The sequence below is a fragment of the Xyrauchen texanus genome, chromosome 36, assembly GCF_025860055.1.
Source record: "Xyrauchen texanus isolate HMW12.3.18 chromosome 36, RBS_HiC_50CHRs, whole genome shotgun sequence".
Classification (NCBI taxonomy): domain Eukaryota; kingdom Metazoa; phylum Chordata; class Actinopteri; order Cypriniformes; family Catostomidae; genus Xyrauchen; species Xyrauchen texanus.
The window spans coordinates 36,082,941-36,105,641 of record NC_068311.1 but is presented as its reverse complement, the minus strand read 5'-3'; the positions used below and the strand labels follow the sequence as shown (position 1 = coordinate 36,105,641).

Below are 22,701 nucleotides of genomic sequence, written 5' to 3'. Positions count from 1 at the left end.
ACGACCTGTGGGCCTCAATGGAAAGTTTCCTTAGATTATTGGAATTTTATTTGAAGATTGCATTTTTGTGTATTTGTATACTGTTCACAAGAGTAAAATAGCCGTTTGCTCAACAACGTTTAGAAAGATGGTTATGTTGTTGTATTAGGCCTATATCTTATGGCCATTTTGAAATTTATACATTTTACTATTCATAGGCCTAAGTGTATAAATAATTTTTTATAGGATTTTATGAAAATTCTAAAGAAACAATTATTGAGAAAAATACTTCCTGAACCCAGACGGCTGAAAAAGTGGGCAGGCACTCGGAGCCGGCTCCGACAAATGTCACTTTCAAGGCGGTCCTTTTTGAAACATTTCTGGATAGCTGTCCCCCCCCCAAAAAAGGATAAATCTCCAGTCTCCAAAACGGTTGGTCAAGATTACGATCAAAGGATAATTTCAATTCAGCAGTTAAATCTGACAACATTGGTATCAGAAATTGTGTTTAATTTAGATAAAATAAAAAGCTATTTTTCAGGCGGGTCCAGATTATGCCCATGCGCATTCTCGAGTTGACTGACAGGTGATGTCTTTCTCTAAAAGGTGATTGGCTCTTTCACCTGAAAGACGGGAGTTTTTTTTTTCTACATCCGACATATGATCTAACTAAGTTTAATACAACTGGTCCGTCCTGGTATTAATAGTATTTGCTCAGAACTCATAACAGACTGCCCCTGATTGGCTGCTTTAGGTGTTTGTTTGCATAGAAGAGGAATGCGAATCATAATGGGAGAACTAGTTCGCCAACCGCCAATAAAATCTATAAGAAGATGATAATGGCAGAAATGTTTAATAATTTATATTAATTTGCCTAACCACATCTGCGTAACTACATACGGCATCGGTTGACACTTTAAAGCCTTTCGTTTAACCATTCTAAATCATTTGGGAGGATGCGAACTTGAGATTTCAGCTGCTTTCTTTTTTGAGCAATCGAAAGTTGGATCAGTGTAATCAGAGTTTGTAAGTAGAAGTCATGGCGATAGCGCATGCCGCTACGGAGTACGTGTTCACGGATTTCGTGCTGAAGGAGCCCGCGTCAGAGAACCGGTATAAGGGCATTCGGTTAGATCTGGCGCTGGATAAGATGGTCACCTGTATCGCGGTCGGTCTGCCGCTGCTTCTCATATCTCTCGCCTTTGCCCAGGAAGTGTCTGTCGGTATGTTATTTACGCACTCTCTTGAGATCAAGAACACGAGTCACACTGTTCTCTTCTGTTTACTAGTACCTAAGTGCTTTTAGTGTTTGAAGCTTCACAGAAACTATTTTCTACCTTAATGTATGTTAATCTATTAATTGTCGGGAACAGATAAGGCACATGACATGATTGAGCTGTAAACAAGGCAATTAATGACTCCAGGAAAGCACCGTGATTGACAAATGTCACTTGGAATGGTCAAGAAAAGCATTAGTCATCATGTTTCTTCTGTATTTGTATTGTACTTGCAGTATGTTTATTGTAGCTACCTTTTGCTAGCTGTTTTTCTATTTGTACGAAAACAACCAGCTTCCATAAGAATGACATTGTACCTGCATGGCAATAAAGTATTCCACTGATTACAGAAACATTCCAGTCTAACAATTCCCACAAGATAGAACTCTCATCCTTACTAACTCAATGCACAAAAACAACAATATTGTATCCTTATCTAACCTACTGGACCGGTTTGCACAGTTCAAGTCTACATTGTATAAATGTTGAGATATATCCAGTCTTCTGAATCCATATATCTGCTAGTAAAATAAATGCAAAACATTCCTTCCCCACATTGCTTTGTTTTTGCTTTCAGCAAAGGTGTGGCATGTGTCAGAGGGTTTAAACTGTGGCTGTCTCAGGTATTGTTTCCCAAGGCCTTGACCTATTTACAAATTACTGTGTGAAAAATGATTCTTCCAAATCTCTAAATGCAATGAGTCTGAGCACTGAAGTCTACACATTCCTCAACGGCGCATCTTGCTTTAAGTTTTATCAGCAATATATTAAAGGATTATTGCAGGTTCTATACAAGTCAAGCTAAATCAACATTGCAACAAAAACGTATTTTGACTTGTTCCTCCTATTCTAGAACAAAAGCAGTAATCGGCATTACAATGAGTCACTTAAAATGGAAGTGAATATATAAATAAATATTTTTAGAAGAATATCTTGTTGGTCCAGTCAATGCAAGTGAATGGGGTCTAGAAATTTGAAGGTCCAAAAAGCACACAAAGGCAGCATAAAAGTAATTCATAAGACTCCAGTGGTTAAATCCATAGCTGTGTCCCAAACGAGACACTATGCCCTTACAAAATATTCTAAGCACTCCGCCATGTAGTGGATGCATTTTCAAAGTGTAGTATCATCCCAAATGGAACATTTAACAGTTCACTACACGGAAGCAATCACCGTTAAACATCAGACGGAAGTGACATTTCAAGCGCATGTGATGTGTTGCTGCTAGCTTTAGCGCGTTAGCCAACATCAGTTCAACACTTGTCAAGTAATTTTTATTTGTATAGCGACACAACACTCATAATTTTAAAGCAGCTTTACAGAAAATTATGCTTTAACAGAAAAAGCTGTAATGAAGTAATGTATTCGAGCCATAATAGTGCAGTTTAATTATTAAATATATATATATATATATATATATATATATATATATATATATATATATATATATATATATATTGTAAATTGCACCTTAAATAAATGATAGAAAATAATTATTTATATTTAGACCCCCAGTTTGCAAGCTTAAACTTAGATTGTGGCAAGGAACACAAAACTCCATAAGATGTTGGTTAATGGAGAAAAATAACCTTGGGAGAAACCAGACTCACTGTGGGGGTCAGTTCCCCTCTGGCTAACATCATGAATATAATGTAAATATTAGTTATTTATGTTCAGTGCAGGTCATGGTGTAAAATTAGTAAACCAAAAAAAAAGCTTTTGTATTAACTGAAAGCAGGGCTCAACATTAATGCTTGTCTGGGACAAGTGGATTTTTGAAGAGGCAAGTGAAAAATAATGTTACTTGCCAGACCGGACATGCAGAGTGATTTTGGATGAAACAAGTGAATGTTGGGTCTATCCATCCATCTGTCAGTTTTTTTCTGTTGCCATTTTGGACCTAATATTGATCTTAAGACATGCCAGTCTATTGTATACTGTTGCTGGCAACTCAAAAACAAACACAAAGACAATGTTAAGCTTCATTTATAACCCAAATAGCTTTCAGCAGTGTTTGATATAATGGGAAGTGATTATTTAGTACCAAATTTAGCATGATTGCTCAAGGATAAGGTGTTGGAGTGATGGCTGCTGGAAATGGGGCCATTCTAGATTTGATAAAAAAATTACTTTTTTTAAAATAGTGATGGTGCTGTTTTTTTTACATCAGTAATGTCCTGACTATATTTTGTGATCAGATGAATGCCACTTTAGTGAATTAAAGTACCAATTTCCTTCCAAAACAGCTAAAACTGTACATTATTCCAAACATTTGGCTGTTTGTGTGTGTGTGTGTGTGTGTGTGTGTGTATAATAATAATTATACACACACACACACACACACACACACAATAGATGGCCCAAATTCAAATTGAATAAAATCCCAGATGCAGTTTATTGTGCTACTACTCCGATCACAATAAATAATAACCAGTAAAAAAATATTTGGTACATAATACAGAACTTTTAATTATAAACAAGCCCAAAATACACATGGGACTACTATTTTGAAATGTCAGCACCCCCAGATGTGAACTCAATGACGGCTGGTTTGCTGAGAAAGTGACTTGAGTTCACACCGCTAACCTGAGCTCCTGAGTTCAAACGAGCTCTTGTCGGGTGATTCATTATAAAGACCTGGTTCAAAAGAGTAATTTGTTCACGAATCGGACATCATGGCTCATGCTGTGTTTGTTGTTGCGTACAGCCAGCGAGCTCATATCATCAACAGAATGGGTGAAAAGGATCGCGAGACACACTGGCACTCTAAAGATGTATTCAATAACTCACAAGATGATATCTGACGATGACTGCCTATGAACGCACACAACCTGACTGTCGCCAATCGAGACTAGATTTTAAATTATTGTCGCAATAATTTATTAGCGTTTGCGACCATTTTAGTCACAGTCTGGAGCCCTGTATTGTGATTATGTGTTGCCTTTATTGTACATGCCAGATCTTGCTGCAATGGAAAAAGTCGATCTCTTTCCATAGAACTATGAGGACCCCTGCTGTTAATGGTGATGATGGAGGATTTCCTTTATTTGACTACCATAGGTAACATAAAATAATTACCATATGACAATAGCCTTCTCCCCTACCAGCACAGTTTGAATTCTGTCACAGAGAATTTAGTTGATTGAATAGGTACACTATTAGTTTGGGCATCGATTGTAATTTTAGAAAAATATACAACATAAACTTTGACATGTTACTTGAGCATGTAACTTAAATGTCCTTTTTTTCTGTCTGGACAAGTAACTTTTTTACTCGGACACGTGAATGACCAATTTACTTGTCCAGAGGACAACATTCTTGTTTAACTGTGGACATGAATTGTCCTTTCTCATTTGGCTGATGAAGGCTGCAATTAATTTATTATCTATGTATTCCATTTTAAGAGTGTAGTCCTTCCTTTGACCAAAGTGATGCTGGCAGAGGTCAGTAATGTGCTCTGAAGTTCGACTGTAAGCTTGTGGCAGATTAATTTCAGTTGGATTCCATCTTAAGTCCAAGTTCCAGGCAGTGTCCATTGAAGTATCCCATGTCTGATGGTTGGTGCTGAAATCAGTCCATCCTCTGTGAAGTCTATTGTAGTAGACTGAAGTAATATCTGGCTGGCACAGGCTGCAGTTAGTCGTCATCACTCATCAACACATAGTAGTTCGAGTTGGATATCAGGCAGGACTGAAGTCGGACATCAGGCAGGACCAGAGCTGAATTTAACAGGCTCTGGTAACCTCAGAATATGTATCCGAGGTTAATACAGGGATTTTTTTTTAATAATATTACCGTAGATGCCATTTACTTTAAAACAGGATTATAGAATATGAGAAGTTTCCGGTTCCGGCAGACCTAACTAATACAGCATAACTATTAGTTGATAGATAAATTAGGTGTATGCCTGGCTGAAACAAAAAAAAGAGTCTTTAGTCTAGACTTAAATTGAGAGGTTAGAGAATTGAGAGTCTCTAACCATATTCGGAAGACTATTCCATAGTTTAGGAGCCAAATAGAAAAAGGATCTACTTCGTTTTTTTTTTATTTTGATATTTAATTATTAACAGGCCAGAATTTTGCAATCTTAGTGAACATGTTGAACTATAGCATGATAGAAGGTCACATAATTACTGTGGAGCTAGGCCATTCAAAGTTTGTAAGTAGCTAGAAGTATTTAAAAATGAATACAAAATTTAATAGGTAGCAATGTAGCGATGCTAAGATTGGGCTGATATGATCATATATATTGGTTAAAGTCAGCACTCTAGCTGCTGCAATTTGAACTAAATTAAGTTTATTTATAGATCCTGCAGGATAACCTCCATGTAATGCATTACAATAATCTAGTCTTGAGGTCATGAACACATCAATTCGTTTTTCGGCATTAGAAACAAAAGACTATGTGTCGTAACTTAGCATTATTTCAGAGATGGAAAAATGCGGTTTTCAAAGGACAGATTGCTATCAAATATAACATCTAAGTTCTTTGCTGTGGAAGATGATGTGATGGTACATCTAACGAGAGTCAAATTATATTTTAGCGTCTTTTAGAGTTTTTTTGTCCAATAATCAGTAGAAACCGTTAGAAACCAATGGGGTCGAGACAGCTGAGTTTTTTAAGTAGGGTTCGGGTTTGTAATTTATGAAAAAATATGTAGGCCGTCCAAAAGGTTTCACACATGCGCTCTCACTCACAGATACATGCAAACGGATGAGTTAGGGGCTGTTCACACCGAACGTGTCTTTCCTGCATCTGCTCTGTTTTGCCATTGTCTCTGTAAATGCGCTGGACGAACATCCATACCTGCTGCACCGCATCTTGCTGTTTCTTCAATGTCTCACAGAGGATTGCCACATTTTTAGACACTGTGTAAAGTTAATAAGAGCTTCAGGTTTCAAAAATGCATGCCGAGACATGTACGTTCTATAGCAATCGTTGAACTGTGTCTAAATTGTTTTTTCAAGAGTGCTTCTCTCTTGTTTAGAGGGAGAACTATCTGTCCACTACATATTGGACACTGAAAAACAAGATCTAAACAATACACTAAAGTTTGATTTAAAGGGGTCATGACATGGTTTTTTTTTATTGTATTATTATGTTCCCTTAGGTGCAATTATAGTATTAATATATTTTTTTTTAAGAAAAACTTTTAAAATCTAGTGATTTATGACCTTTTCCCACCCTGTTTCTCATCCTCTGATTCAAACAGTCTGTTTTGGGGGCGTTTTCCATTTAAGACTTCAGTGTTAACGCCCACTGTTATGATTGGCTAACGTCAGTGCCTATGTATCAATTATTGACGCCCCAGCCAGAACAATATGCAAGTAAACTAAGTAAAAACACTGTGATTATTCATAATGAATGAAATTGCGCTTTAAAAAGTAGTTTAAAGTTTAAAATAGATTACTTACAGTTTGCGTCGTCGTTGTTCCCAGAATAGTCGGCTCGGACTTATCTTTGAGCAACAGTTTTCTGGCAAAGCCAGCATCATATTGAGATTTGTTCTCAAAACAGTCATCCTTAAAATGTACAGAACAAGCGCTTAAGTTAACACTGCCGTGACTGGAGCGTCCATGAAAAATAAACTGCATCCATTTTTCCCTGACGTCTGGATCTTTCGGCAGCTTATTCAGAGGTTTTGTTTGACCACAGCCAGGAACAGCACATCTGTGTGGCATCGTGATTTTCCTGTGGACAAGTAGTCTCTGTCAGAGCTCGCTGTCCATCGACTGAACACTTGTGAGGCGCACGGCGATACGAAATGAGCGTAGTTGTCTTGCGCTTAAATCGTAGTTATCTTGTGCTGGAGGCGGTCATATGCAAACGCTGTTACGTCACTTCTAACCGACACGTCACTTCTAACCATGAATCCAGAACGAGCTGTATTTTGAGCTTGATTAAATAAATGATTCGTTTAGAATGGGGAGGACGTCTTAAAATATTAAACTTGCAGGACGTTTTAATGATACAAAGACCTCTTATATACCAAAAGATCAAGGCAAATTTGGTTTCTCATGTCATGACCCCTTTAATGAAAAATAGCCTTGAACTGCTCTTCTTTATTTTACTGTGTAAAATTTAAATATGTTTTATTAATGTTTTTAAATGTCAATGAAGTTCATAAAATGATTGTACTTATAACTATGCTATCATTTTTATTAGGCTCTAAAATATAAACACTGGAATCTGTACTAATTGTGCTTGAGTTTAGCCACAGACAGTGTTAATAACCTACTGTTTATTAAAGGAATAGTTCACTTCCAATAGTTTCACTCCCACCAGTAATCAGGCACTTAGCGGTGAGACTTGGGTGCAGGATGCTGGTCTTAATCAGTGAAGTCCACTGCTAAAATTTAGAATGATGACCTAACCTAAAACACTAAAATAGACCTGCTTGTGTTCTTCCCAAAAATAATGATCTAAAAGAAGATAGAACAGCATTATACTTTTAGTTCTCTTTTCCAATTAAGACAAAACAGACAGATAATATGTATGATTTTATGGTTAGCAGACAAATAGAAACGGCAGCTTGTAAATAAAAATGCTGAAATATTGAAGAAAAACACCACACACATTTGACTGTCCATATACAAATTCTGATTTCCATTTCTTCAGGTACGCAGATTAGTTGTTTCTCCCCCACAAAGTTCTCATGGCGTCAGGCTGGTTATGTGGATTCGTACTGCTGGGCGGCAGTACAAACACAGGACACAGGAGGCCTTCCGCTCTGGCTGCATAAGGTAAGCATACACAAACATGTTCACAACTTGCGCTCTAAATGGGTTGTCTGTTGGTTTGCAATGTGGACCTATTCACCTGTCAAAGAGTTTCTTCATTTATAAGAGTTATAAACTTTCGAATATTTCAATTTCACAAATTCCATTCCCCTTAAGTCAGTCTCCTGTGACAAACTGATCGCAACAAAGTAAAGGAACTCAATCCTTTATATGGACCTTTAAGGAAAATTCCTGATTCTGTACAAGTTAAGCTCATTCGACAGAATTTGTGGCATAATGTTGATTACCACAAAATAATTTAAACATGTCAATCCTTTAAAAAAAGAAAAAGTGAGGCACTTACAATGGAAGTGAATGGGGCCAATCTGTAAATACTCACCGTTTCGAAAGTATAGCTACAAAACATAAACAATTTCCATGTTAAAGTGTTTTAGTGTGATGAAATCACTTACTAACCTTTTCTGTGTACATTTTTTAAGAAATGGGTGGCATTTGATTTAGTTTAGTTAGCTTAAGCAGTAGGTGGCAGCATGGCATTTCCAGTGGTGTGTTTTACACCGCTTCTTATATGAATGGAAAAAGCCTGTACATATGAGAGGCAGCAAGATTGGAAGCAAAACTTGCCGCATACCGTGTAAAACTGTTTTTGGCAAATATGGACATGGGTGTGTATAGATTCTATTGGTTATCTTCTATCAAGATGAATTTGTGCCGAAACACTATAGAGCCTTTGCTGTCCAAACTACGGGTGAAATCCAGTGCTCTAGACACCTGACCTGTGCCCACTAGAAAAACCTGAAAAACAGATCCAGACATTAACAGTATCGTTAACTCGAAAAGGAAAATGTAGTCATCATCGTAACATGGATTTCTTTTTCGTTTTCTGGAAGACATATTATTTTTAGTAGAATATCCAAACTTTGCTTTTGCACACAATAAAAGGCGATTGGGACTGTCAAGCTCCAAAAGCACATAGTATCAGACAGATAGATAGATCAATAGAGTCTCACATTTTGCTGGGAAAAACATTAAATGTGGGTATGCTTCACAATTACTGACTGTAATTGCAGTGCATGTGGTGAAGTAAGATTGTCAGGCAGGGATTAAATATGCAAAAGTACTGCACACCTGGTGTCAGCATTAAGTCTTCTGTCAGGAATTCACCAGGTGTTCTAGATGGCCTGTCCACTCCTGCCTGTGCTAATTCATATGTGTGCGTGCGCGTGTGTATGTATGCGTGTTTGCACGCGCGCGTGTGTATGTATGTGCGTGTGTGCGCGCGCGCGTGTGTGGTGTACCTGCTTAACTTAAAAATCTCATGTTCGTTTCCTACTGAGTGTGACCCAAGTACTGGACATTTTAGTGAGATAACAGTGTACCCTTAAACCAGTCTCATCCATTTTGGATAATTGCTTTTTTGTGTAGGCCTACTCTTAAGTCCTTCTGTCCGCTAAATTGCAAGGAATATTTATATCGGTAGGGGGCAGTACAGATACATGGTTGATACAGGGAATGTAAAATGAAGGAAAAATCTCATGTTTACCTTTTGAAGCAGTCACAATCATGATACAAATGTGTGTCATACAGTTAATTGATTATTAGTAGTATGTGTCAGCGATTAAGAGTTCTTTTAAGCTACTTAATAAAGTCCCAAATGTACCGCATATTTGCTGTTTCATACCAAAAATAGATGGCACACCTAAGGCTGAAATAAAAACCAATATTTAAATAATCTGTACATTTAAGTGGTTTGGGCTGAATTAATTGCATACATCTAAGACTTTAAAAATATCCATAATCACAATGTTTGAGAAATATGAATACAGCACTGCTTTGCTAGCAGTGTAATTACTGCATATACCAAATTCAGCAAAGAGCAGCATCGGTCACAAATCCTACATTTTCTGACGAGGATAAATGGTACACTTTCGAGAGTAGTTGCTAAATAGTCTTATATGTCAGTACCTGCAGTTCAAGACTCTATGAGGGACTGAAATGTGTATAAATCCCCCCTAATAAGGGGTTTTGGGTCATGCTCAAGAATTAAAATTGATTGATAACTTCCAACAAATGGCTGGAAAAGGAACTAAAGCCAGTTGGTACTTCAGTCAATTTCAATAAATGTTGCGTACACATTTAACTTTTCTAAAGTTTGTTTGAGGAAATACAAAAGGCAATATAAGAACAAACTGTATCATTAAAACTTTTAAAGGTATTTGAAAGGTAATGTGTGTCATTTTTTATGTTAAAGGAATAGTTTACCCAAAAATAAGAATTATGTCATCATTTACTCACCCTTATGCCATCTCAAACTCGTATGACTTTCTTTTGCAGAACACAAGCGAAGATATTGTGATGGAAATATTATGTGAATTTATCCATACAATGCAAGTCAATGGAGTCCTTTCAAGCTCCAAAAAGGACATATAGGCTGCATAAAGGTAATCCATACGACTCCAATGGTTTAATCCATAACCTTGAAGTGATATGATCGGTTTTGAGCAGAGCCCCTCCCTTAGGCGGAGCCTTCAAGGTTACCAAAACTAAGTGTAATGTGGCTGTGCACTTGCAAGGAGACCAGAGGCCATTCTGTTTAAATGAATGTCAATGAAGAAGATGCTTCAGTGTGCTGAACAAACTGCTTTGGGAAGGAAACTGCTTATTACTTCATGAATTTACCACCTTTCAACTAATCTTCAACATTCTTTACATTAAACAATCCTTTTGGAGTGAATTATGTGTGGAGTTTACTATGATAAAATTGCTATTTTATAAGAGAAGTCACAGATCATTTTGCTACAGGTAGGTGTTGGTTCCCTCTTCCCATTCATTTGTATGTTATCCACAAAGGTAATTAACTGTCGTAACATGCTGAACCAATCCAAGTGATCCAAGTTGACCGTTACACTGGCTGGGTTACCATCCAACAATTGTTATGCACATTATTAAATTGTACAAAAGAAATCCTGAATGGAAACACTTTAATGTGCTAGGTGGAAGTGTTTTTCATTAGATAAATGCCATCACGGAAATAGATTATTCGCAAAACTATGTGTTTTGACCATTCGTGCACGTGTTATAAGTGTGCGATAGCTTGATGTGTACGAAAGGTCCAACATTGGCACACAATTCTTCAATCATAGCCCTTAGCATTCCGAAGTGTTTAACCCACAGCTTGTCTTTAAACTGGGTCCTGACCACTGATCTATGTTATATATAAAGATCAGTGGTCCTGACAATCCGCCAGAACTGTTTTGAGCGTTTTTAGCCCTAATTATATTGTATATTATACTTATTCTGTGGCGTCTCCTGGCAGCATTTAATAAAACAAGGTACAATTGCTCCAATCCTGCAAATAAAACTCTCTCTGAAGCAAGGAGGACATTCAGCTGCTCCATCATGACAAGGCAGCTCCCTCAAGATAATGCACATCACTTAGTGGATGGAAATATTCAACGATATGTATTTTCTTTAGTCAAATTTTTAGAAATGTGCTTAAATGCAAAATATATCAATGGAAACCCAGTTACTCTCTCTTCTATGATAGAACTGCAGAGGTTGGTATCTCCTTATCTAAAATAATATCTGGCAAAGTGCATGTATAGCGCTTTGCACATGCGTCGAAAGTGTAATTGAGCTTCTAATCATGTTTGCACTTAGGATACTGCAGATGTATACTACAAGATTTATAGTGAAAAAGAGTCACAAAAGTCTGTTCTCACCCAAAACCGATCGTATTGGTTCAGAAGACATGGATTAAACCACATGAGTCTAGAGGATTTATTACCTTTATGCGGTCTTTATGTCCTTTTTGGAGCTTGGAAATGTTGGTCCCAATTACTTTCTATTACTATTCCAGCTTAATATGCAGAAGTAACTATAACTAAGCCATTCATTGTTTGATTTCCCCCGATAAAGCATGCGTACCAGCCCGACACAGTAGTGAACAGGTCTATGTCATGATGTCAATTTGTTGGCCAATGAGGGAGGCTAATTCGTAATGGGTTCGCTCTGAACTTTCCTATACATTTTTATAATCGATGGCATTTTTTTTTGTTTAATTTACTTGAAAAGCCTTTCACATTTTGTTCTACTGCATAAATAGCAAAGCATACAACAAAGGTGAATTTTGAAGCTACTGTGTTTTGATACTGTGTCTGCTTTGCATGTAAACAAATCTTCATTGTATTTGTTGTCCTTATCAGTGTGGGGAAAGTTATAGGGCTGTTGCGTTGGCAAATGTTTACCACCCCCTTACAAAAACTGAGAGTACATGGAACATTTCCTGCATACTTGCCGCTAATTTTCACATGCAAATGAGTTTTGCGGTAATCTTGCGGCAAATTTTCCATTGCTGCCAAAAGTTTGCCGGAGGTTCACTACTAGGCGTGAAGAGCTGCAAACTTCCGTCAAACATTTGCGGCAAATCACAAGCTCATTTGCATGTGAACATAACAAGCGACAAACTTGTGGAAACTTTGCGGCAAGTTTCGTTTTTTTTTGTAAGGGCCGCTGTGGTTAAAAGCCAACCACCGCCTGTGAACGGTGTTGTACGTTGGTTGGGGAGATTCATGCACAAATTAAATGTTTATTGTGGATCAAACATTAAAAAGTGCCAATGAACGTGGAATAGTAATTTAAGCCTTTAAAATCTTGTTTAAAAATAACAAATAATCAATTTATAATATTTTGAGGATTGCCTTGTCAGCGCTGTGGTAGCTAAAGAGCTGAACACTGATAAACCGATTTGCTTAGTGGGTTAATCACCTTTTATCAAATGCATAATTAGGGGTGCACCGATTGATTGGCCACCGATCTAAATCGGCCGATCTTCGTCTTATGTCTGTGAATGCCAGTCGGCCGATCGTGCCTAGAATCCTGGCCGATCTTTTTTGCAGCATGCAGGAAATTGCACATACACTGCTACTCTAATGTATGAGCGCTTTCTCAGCCCTTGAAGCATGACGTGTGACCTCTGGAGGGTAAAATGTTGGCAATTCTAATGATTCATGAATTTAAACTTTCAGACATGCTGTTATTCAGATGAATCTGCAGGTTTGTTTCTAAAAATGTGTAAGAATTACACGTATGAATATTAAGTTGCCCATTTTCTATTGTCATTACGGTAGTCATTTTAAACTTGCTGCACTGTGAGCATGGAGAGGATAAAGAGACTGCAAACAGGTATAAAAACGAATTAAACAACAAATAATCATGCCTATACAAATCCGAGTATACGTGACGTAAGTTGTGACAATCAGATGTTGTGTTGAGCGATAGAGACCATTTTAGTGATCATGAGCACTTTCAGCTTCACTCCCTTCAATATGCTCACACGCTGTGTCAATCAAACAGGTGTTCTCTCCAGGTGCTCTCAATATCTCATCAGCCACTCATATCAGTGCTATTCTGTGAGGATCCCAATTTAAATTAGATTAATGTTGGTCACATGACCACTAATAACAGCAATTACATTTTAACCATAATTACATTATACTACATATTATATATACTGATGAGCCAAAACATTATGACCATTCACAGGTGACGCGAATAACTCCTAATATCTCCTAACAAGGCCACCTCAAGGTCTGGTAGATTAGGTGGTAAGCCGTTAGAGCATGTCTGAAATGGCAAGGCTTGTGGAGTGCTCCTGGTCAGCAGTGGTGAGTACCTACCAACAGTGGTCCAAGGAGGGACACACCACAAACCAGTGACAGGGTGCTGGGTGCAAGGCTCATCAATGCGGTGGTCCCACATCGATGAGTCCCATTTTCTTTTACATCACATGAAAGGCTGTGTACATGTGCACCGTTCACCTGGGGAAGTGGTGGCAACAGGATGCACTGTTGGAAGACGACAAGCCAGACGACAATGTTATGCTGGAAAACCATGGGTCTGGCCATTCATGTGGATGTCAATTTGATCAGAATAGTAGTAGAAAGAACGATTTATTACAGCTTTGATTACTTTCATCACATTCCCAGTTGGTCAGAAGTTTACATACACTTGGTTAGTATTTAGTAGCATTGCCTTTAAAACTTGTGTCAAACATTTTGGGTAGCCTTCCACAAGCTTCTCACAATTAGTTTGGCCCATTCCTCCAGACAGAACTGGTGTTACTGAGTCAGATTAGCACCCACACAACATGATGCTGCCACCCCCATGCTTCACGGTTGGGATGTTGTTCTTTGGCTTGCAAGCCTAACCCTTTTTCCTCCAAATATAACAATGGTCATTATGTCCAAACAGTCCAATTTTTGTTTAATTAGACCAGAGGACATTTCTCTTGTTCTCAAGTTCTTTGTCCCCATGTGCACTTACAAACTGTAGTCTGACTTTTTTATTGGCGGTTTTGGCTTGTTCTTTGTTGAGTAGCCTTTCAGGTTATGCCGATATAGGACTCGTTTTACTGTGGATATAGATACTTGTCTACTTGTTTCCTCCAACATCTTCAAAAGGTCCTTTGCTGTTGTTCTGGGATTGATTTACACTTTTTGCATCAAACAATGTTCATCTCTAGGAGACAGAATGTGTCTCCTTCCTGAGTGGGATGATGGCTGCGTGGTCCCATGGTGTATATACTTGTGTACTATTGTTTGTACAAATGAACGTGATACCTGCAGGCATTTGGAAATTGCTCCCAAGGATGAACCAGATTTGTGGAGGTCCACAATTTTCTTTCTGAGGTCTTGGTTGATTTCTTTTGATTTTCCCATGATGGCAAGCAAAGGGGCACTGAGTTTGAAGGTAGGCATTAAAATACATCCACAGGTAAACCTCAAGTTGAGTGCACCTCTTATCAGAAGCTAATTGTCTAAAGGCTTGTCATCATTTTCTGGAATTTTCCAAGCTGCTTAAAGGCATAGATAACTTAGTTCTGACCCACTAGAATTGTGATATAGTCAATTAAAAGTGAAACAATCTCTCTGTGAACAGTTGTTGGAAAAATGATTCTGTCATGCACAAAGCAGATGTCCTAATAAACGTCTTGCCAAAACTATATTTTGCTAATATGAAATCTGTGAAGTGGTTCAAAAATTAGTTTTAATGACAAAGTGTATGTAAACTTCTGACTTCAAATGTATATTTTTAAGCAATATCACACGAGCAACAGTGCGATATGGCCCTACATCAGCACTGCTGTGATTCGGCTGCAGGTTCGAGGCTGCAGGCCGAGTGCCATAGGTAATCACAGCAGTGCTGATTTAGGGCAATATAGCATGATTGCAAGTGTGATATTGCTAATATACAACAGTTCAGTGAACAAGTAAATGTAAACAAATTAGGAAAAACTGAGGACAGTCATAAAAAAGCATTTGTGCATGGGACTACTTTCTTATGCGATTGATCAGAATCTACCGTTGCTGGTTCAAACCAAATGATGCGTCCAAACCTTCGTTAGTAATTCAAAAATGTCACTTCAGAAATAGTATCACAGCTTGTGCTGTTTCTAACAAGTTATTGGATAATCAAGGGTGTATGTGAGTGTGTGTGTGAGAGAGAGAGATGGAGCATGTGCAATCATCTGTTGCCACTCCCAAGCAGAGATGCTGTCAGCTTTCTCAATGAAAAAATAGCATCCAACGGGGGTATTTCTCCCTATTTCACAGTAGCCGGTGCACAAGAGTCGATCACTATAGAAACCGCAATGTCCTCCACCATTTTAAACAGCACCCATTGTGTAATTAATCAGTCTGTTGTGTCTCTCAGCTGTGATGAGCTGTAATGCTGAAGTTGTTCGTTTAAAGCCTTTTAATGCTATTTACTAGCTTTAGTAGTAATTCAAGCAATCACAAAGAGCTGTTTTATATAAACACTAGCTGATGTGGATTCACTTCACGTCACCTAACTGGCTTATGTTACACACAAAAATTATCTTTTTCCACCACCTGCTGGCTAACATGTGTAATGTAAAAAAAACAACAAAAAAACATTAGCTCTTAACACATATGCACTGCTCTTACACTTTAGTTTAAGACGACGAACACAAGCAGAGTGATGCACACAGTGAAGCGTCCGAGTGCTGATGGTGTGAGACCATCAGTGCCATGGAACGTGTCTCATCCAATCAGATTTGAGGACCGGAACTAACTGTTGTGTGTACAGTATGTGTGTGTTTGTGTGTGTATACAGGTGAAACTCAAAATTAGAATATCGTGCAAAAGTTCATTAATTTCAGTAATTCAACTTAAAAGGTGAAACTAATATATTATATAGACTCATTACAAGCAAAGTAAGATATTTCAAGCCTTTATTTGATATAATTTTGATGATTATGGCTTACAGCTTATGAAAACCCCAAATTCAGAATCTCAGAAAATTAGAATATTGTGAAAAGGTTCAGTATTGTAGGCTCACACTCTAATCAGCTAAACACCTGCAAAGGGTTCCTGAGCCTTTAAATGGTCTCTCAGTCTGGTTCAGTTGAATTCACAATCATGGGGAAGACTGCTGACCTGACAGTTGTGCAGAAAACCATCATTGACACCCTCCACAAGGAGGGAAAGCCTCAAAAGGTAATTGCAAAAGAAGTTGGATGTTCTCAAAAGTGCTGTATCAAAGCACATTAATAGAAAGTTAAGTGGAAGGGAAATGTGTGGAAGAAAAAGGTGCACAAGCAGCAGGGATGACCGTAGCCTGGAGAGGATTGTCAGGAAAAGGCCATTCAAATGTGTGGGGGAGCTTCACAAGGAGTGGACTGAGGCTGGAGTTACTGCATCAAGAGCCACCACACACAGACGGGTCCTGGACATGGGCTTCAAATGTCAAACGTCTTACCTGGGCTAAAGAAAAAAAGAACTGGTCTGTTGCTCAGTGGTCCAAAGTCCTCTTTTCTGTTGAGAGCAAATTTTGCATCTCATTTGGAAACCAAGGTCCCAGAGTCTGGAGGAAGAATGGAGAGGCACACAATCCAAGATGCTTGAAGTCCAGTGTGAAGTTTCCACAGTCTGTGTTGGTTTGGGGAGCCATGTCATCGGCTTGTGTTGGTCCACTGTGCTTTATTAAGTCCAGAGTCAACGCAGCCATCTACCGGGACATTTTAGAGCACTTCATGCTTCCTTCAGCAGACAAGCTTTATGGAGATGCTGACTTCATTTTCCAGCAGGACTTGGCACCTGCCCACACTGCCAAAAGTACCAAAACCTGGTTCAATGACCATGGTATTACTGTGCTTGATTGGCCAGCAAACTCGCCTGACCTGAACCCCATAGAGAATCTATGAGGCATTGCCAAGAGAAAGATGAGAGACATGAGACCAAACAATGCAGAAGAGCTGAAGGCCGCTATTGAAGCATCTTGGTCTTCCATAACACCTCAGCAGTGCCACAGGCTGATAGCATCCATGCCACGCCGCATTGAGGCAGTAATTAATGCAAAAGGGGCCCAAACCAAGTACTGAGTACATATGCATGATTATACTTTTCAGAGGGCCGACATTTCTGTATTTAAAATCCTTTTTTTTATTGATTTCATGTAATATTCTAATTTTCTGAGATTCTGAATTTGGGGTTTTCATAAGCTGTAAGCCATAATCATCAAAATTATATCAAATAAAGGCTTGAAATATCTTACTTTGCTTGTAATGAGTCTATATAATATATTAGTTTCACCTTTTAAGTTGAATTACTGAAATTAATGAACGTTTGCACGATATTCTAATTTTTCGAGTTTCACCTGTATATGTGTGTGTGTGTATATATATATATATATATATATACACACACCCCCACTACCGATCAAAAGCTTTGAAACACACTCATTCATTTTATTTTATTATCATTTTTTCTCTTAACATAGAATAATAGTAGTCATCAATCTGTGCATATCTGCACAGACAATCAAATGAATCCACAGCTGAACTTGAACAAGTTGTTCACTATGCGTAACTCGCATTGTGAATAGGACAGTGCCGTAACAGTGCGCTATGTTGCACAAAATCCTAATGTCTTTAAAAGAAAAATGAATATGTGTCTAGCATAAAGAATTGATAACACAGTAACAAAGGATCTAATACTTCACTATACTCGTTATATGCTATTTATTCATGAATTTATTTCAGGTTTTTACAAGGTCTTCTAAGTTGGTGCCTGTATTACTCTAATATTGTAATCGGCTGATCATGATCTTGTAATCAGACTGAATTTACTGATTACTTCATCAGAGAAGTAATCGCATTAATTACTTTTAAGTTCCTTTCTAGAACACTTCACAGAAAAGCTTTTGTTTTTCTGCTAAACGCATTCAAAATAATGTCTATATTTCCTCTTTGTTCATTGATCATAATGGGGTCCATTCCCTTCAGCTGTCACAAAATGCAATCAAATATTAACATAATTCATGTTTTAAATTTATTCTACATATACACTCACTGAGCACTTTATTAGGAACACTATTGTCCTAATAAAGTGCCATTCGTGGTCTTCTGCTGTTGTAGACCATCCGCCTCAAGGTTTGATGTGTTGTGTGTTCTGAGATGATATTCTTCTCACCACAATTGTACAGAGCGGTTATCTGAGTTACCATAGACTTTGTCTGCTTGAACCAGTCTGGCCATTCTCTGTTGACCTCTCTCATCAACAAGGTGTTTCCATCTGCAGAACTGCCGCTCACTGGATTTAAGTAAATTCTAGGGACTGTTTTGTGTGAAAATCCCAGGAGACCAGCAGTTACAGAAATACTCAAACCGGCCCATCTGGCACCAACAATCATGCCACACTCCAAATCACTAAGATAATTTTTCCCCATTGTGATAGTTCATGTGAACATTAACTGAAGCTCCTGACCCGCACCGGCATGATTTTCTGCACTGCAGCCACATGATTGGCTGATTAGATAATTGCATGAATATTTAGGTGTACAGGTTTTCCTAATAAAGTGCTCAGTGAGTGTATATTATTATTTTAGAAATGTTTAACCAAAAGTAAAGTAATTCAAAGTAAATTTAACTTCATTGAAAGTCAGTAACTGTAATCTGATCTGGTCCTTATTTAGCAATGTGTTTTTTTTTTTATATACAAACAGCGGCTTAAATATCATGTTTGTGGTATGACTGTAATGTTCTGTGTAATATATATTCTAGAACAAAACAAACATGAAAGTCTCAAGTAATTTGACTCCTTTCATCTTGGTCAAAGGATGGACTACACTCTCTTAAAATGGAAAACATGGACAATAAATTAATGGCCAACTAAAGCCTTGAGCCAAATAACAAAAGACACTGCATCTGTGTGCACATCCGGGGTTAATTAAGGATGGATTTCAAAGACTTTTAGTCATTGGTCTTATAGTTCATACAAAATCATTTTGTTTCAAACCATGACTTGTGCTAAACATAAATAACTGATATTGTCATTATATTCATGCTGTTTTGCCAGAGGGGAACTGGTCCTCGCTGTGAGCCTGGTTTCCCTCAAGGATATTTCGAGTTTTGTGTTACTTTGGCTGGATCACTGGTGCTCTAAATAAAAATAATATATTTAAGTAGAGATTCCAGGGTCCGGAATTAGACGATTTTCCGCATGCTTGGCCAGACCGGTGACCAGCTGGTCAGCCTCACATCTTTCCGATTCCAAGCCGGTCCGTTTTGTTGCCAGCGGCACAGGCAATAACGTCACAGCTGCACGTAAACATGTCATTGGCGTGGAAGATCTTCACTGTGAGTGAAGAATACAAAAAGTTTGAAATGTGTAATAATTGTAAGGCCAAAGTAAACCGTGGGGGAACACCACAATAACTTTCGGAACAACAAACCTGATTAGACATTTATAACACCATCATCCAGCTGAAAATGCCCATTTTAAAAAAGAAGCTAAAAAGGGAAAGCAGCTAAAGCTAGCCAGATCTCAGAGCCAGCCACAAGTCAGCAGCCTCTCCTATCATCCCTTGGTATGAGCAGCGAAAATACCAAAGCAATTACGAGGAAAATTATGGAATTCATGGTCCTGGATGACCAGCTGTTCTCCATAGTTGAGGACAGAGGGTTCAGAAATCGGATACATTTCCTCGATACAGAGTATGAGGTACTTTCCGACGTCGCGTTGCCCGAGTTGTTTAATCTCGTGTCATGTAACACACGCAGCCTGTTATCTGTCAACTTTTGGGTACACAAATCCGGGAGAGGTGCTGGATGGCAGAGGCAGGCTAAATTTACATTTATGCATTTGGCAGACGCTTTTATTCAAAGCGACTTAAAGTGCACTTATTACAGGGACAATCCCCCTGGAGCAACCTGGAGTTAAGTGCCTTCCTCAAGGGCCCAACAGTGGCATCTTGGTGGTGCTGGGGCTTGAACCCCCGACCTTCTGGTCAGTAACCCTGAGCCTCAACCACTGAGCCACCACTGCTTTTCCCACCGTGTCCGATATTAAAATCAGTGCGACACACATTGCAAAAGGCGTAGGCATTGTCGATATGGCTTCGGATATTAAATTAAATTCTTCCATCCAGCTGTTGTTAAATTTACATGTACATTTAGTTTTTTCACCACAGCACCAGCTGAGTCTCCTCCTCCCATCTACCAGTAATGCTTGATTTATCATCCCGCGTCTACTACCTGCGCAGATATCAACAGTGCAAATGGGTTGTAGGTTGCCAGATTGAGGTCATAAATGATTTGTAATGTGTATGATGTGTCGATTGTGTGAGTAGGATGCGTTTCATTCAAGATCTGGCAACTGGACCACATTGGAATAATATATTGATGTGATTATTCATATAACGTGGTTTGGGCCATATAAATTACGGGAGTTTTTTTGGGAGAAATAACAAAACGGAAGACTCCCGGGAAAAACGTGAGAGTTGACAGGTATGGTTACAAGCCGTTCCCGAAGCAGTGCTCAGTTTTACAACTAATATTTGGACATCTAACGTAAGTTGAGCGTATTGGACACTTCAGTTTTTCAGATCTTTGGAATTGTTTTGTTAGACGAGTAATAAAGAGAAAAAGGTCCATTTATAAAAATTGTGGAAAATGACATCTGTTATATAACTCATTTGCAGTTAATTGTTATTTCTACCTCTTTCTAGTCACAGAGCACTTTATTTTGAGAGATGTTTAAGTGAGAGAAGATCCTGTAACTTAGTGCAGTTTGGGGGAAATTTTAATGTTTAATAATTTATTTTATTATGAAAATAAAATTTAGCATTGAAGAAAGGTAGATTTTGTTTTTATATGTGGTCAATAATAGTTCTTAGAAAGAAAATCGGAATCGGAAAAAATCGATATCGGCAGGTCACACTTGCAAAAAATCGGAAATCGGAATCGGCCAAAAAATTGCAATCAGTGCATCTCTATTTTTAAGTCATAATCTACAATAGGGTTACTCGATTATGGCAAAAATCATAATCCTTAATATTTTGGTCAATATTTGGATCACGATTATTTAACACGATTAATCACTGACTTTGGAAACATCATGCATTTATTGATCTTTTAACAGTGGATTTCCTTGAACTTTAAATGTGAACTGCGCTGGGTAGGGGAGGAGGTTATTATCATATGATCATTATTTTATGTTACGTATGATAGTCAAATAAAGGAAAGCCTCCATCACCATCATTTACAGCAGGTGTGCTCATAGTTTTATTGAATGAGATCGACTTTTTCATCATGTTATTGCAGCAAGATCTACCGTGTACAATAAAGATGATACATTATCAGAATACCAAAATTTCTGTCTGTAGTGAAATTTGACGATTCTCAAAACCACAAAAAATAATAACAATAACTAATATGATAATTATGAATGAATGGTTTCAAGTTCTTAATTATTCAAGACTCCTAAAGAAAATTCAGTGCATTTTTAACAGCAGTTTCAAGTATTCAAGGAAACATTCAGAATGAAATGCAACATAAAACTAATACATTCATCCTTTTTAAAGCTACTAAAGTTATTCAGTCAAGAGCAGTGAGTGTTTTCTGGTTCTTTGATTATTATAATGATACTCTAGACAGCAGCAGGTCTATTAGTTTACATTTATACTTACAAGTCCAGCTTTTAAATACAAATCTGCTTTTTTCTCTGCTGTTTCTGTTCACTTTAGATGTCACTCTCTGTGTTTACATGAATATCTCACCAAGACAGGCATTTTGGTGTAATTTTGAAATGTATTTGACTGTTCAGAGCATTAGAGTGAGCATTTTCGGAACACGCGCATGTTCAGCACTCCCACATACTCCGCCTGTCAATCAAACAGGGCACAGCTGTTATTAGATCACTAATGAATTATACAATTACAAGCACTGGATTATTTTCAACAGCAGAATAATAATATTAACTTTCTAATAAGAGACACAGGCCTAGGCTATCACAAATATAGCCTGTTATTGACATTTTAATCAGTCTTATTGTCCGGTCGGGCAAGTAAAATTCTCTTTCAGTTGCCTCTTCAAATTTCACTTCTCTCGGACAAGCAGACAAGCGTTAATGTCGATCCCTGATTAAATATTGTTCTCTTACGAGAGGTTCTCTCGTATTGCGTAAGCTAGTAACACAATTAACCACATGAACAAATTAAAATACTGTAGTGACTCATTTCTTCACATTGATTCAAACTTAATTTCTCTTTATTAGCCTACGGGAAAGATTCATCTTTTCTGAGATATTGAAGCCAAAAAATTATCCTTAATTTTGTATCCATTGTCAACACAGTGCGGCAGCTGCAGACCTTGAGCGGGCTAGCTAGCGAGCTCATTGGTTGC

The 22,701-nt window shown here is 38.0% G+C and overlaps 1 protein-coding gene across 1 annotated transcript in view; it reads left to right on the top strand.

Moving 5' to 3' along the window:
* The first annotated feature begins 667 nt into the window (after positions 1–667).
* The window catches only part of LOC127629616 (pannexin-1-like), a 35,402-nt gene continuing 13,368 nt past the window's right edge, over positions 668–22,701 (top strand). The window contains exons 1-2 of the mRNA XM_052106741.1: positions 668–1,202; positions 7,876–8,000. Coding sequence (XP_051962701.1) covers positions 1,019–1,202; positions 7,876–8,000 — 309 coding nt within the window. The 5' untranslated portion in view covers positions 668–1,018. The remainder of the gene's footprint in view (positions 1,203–7,875; positions 8,001–22,701) is intronic.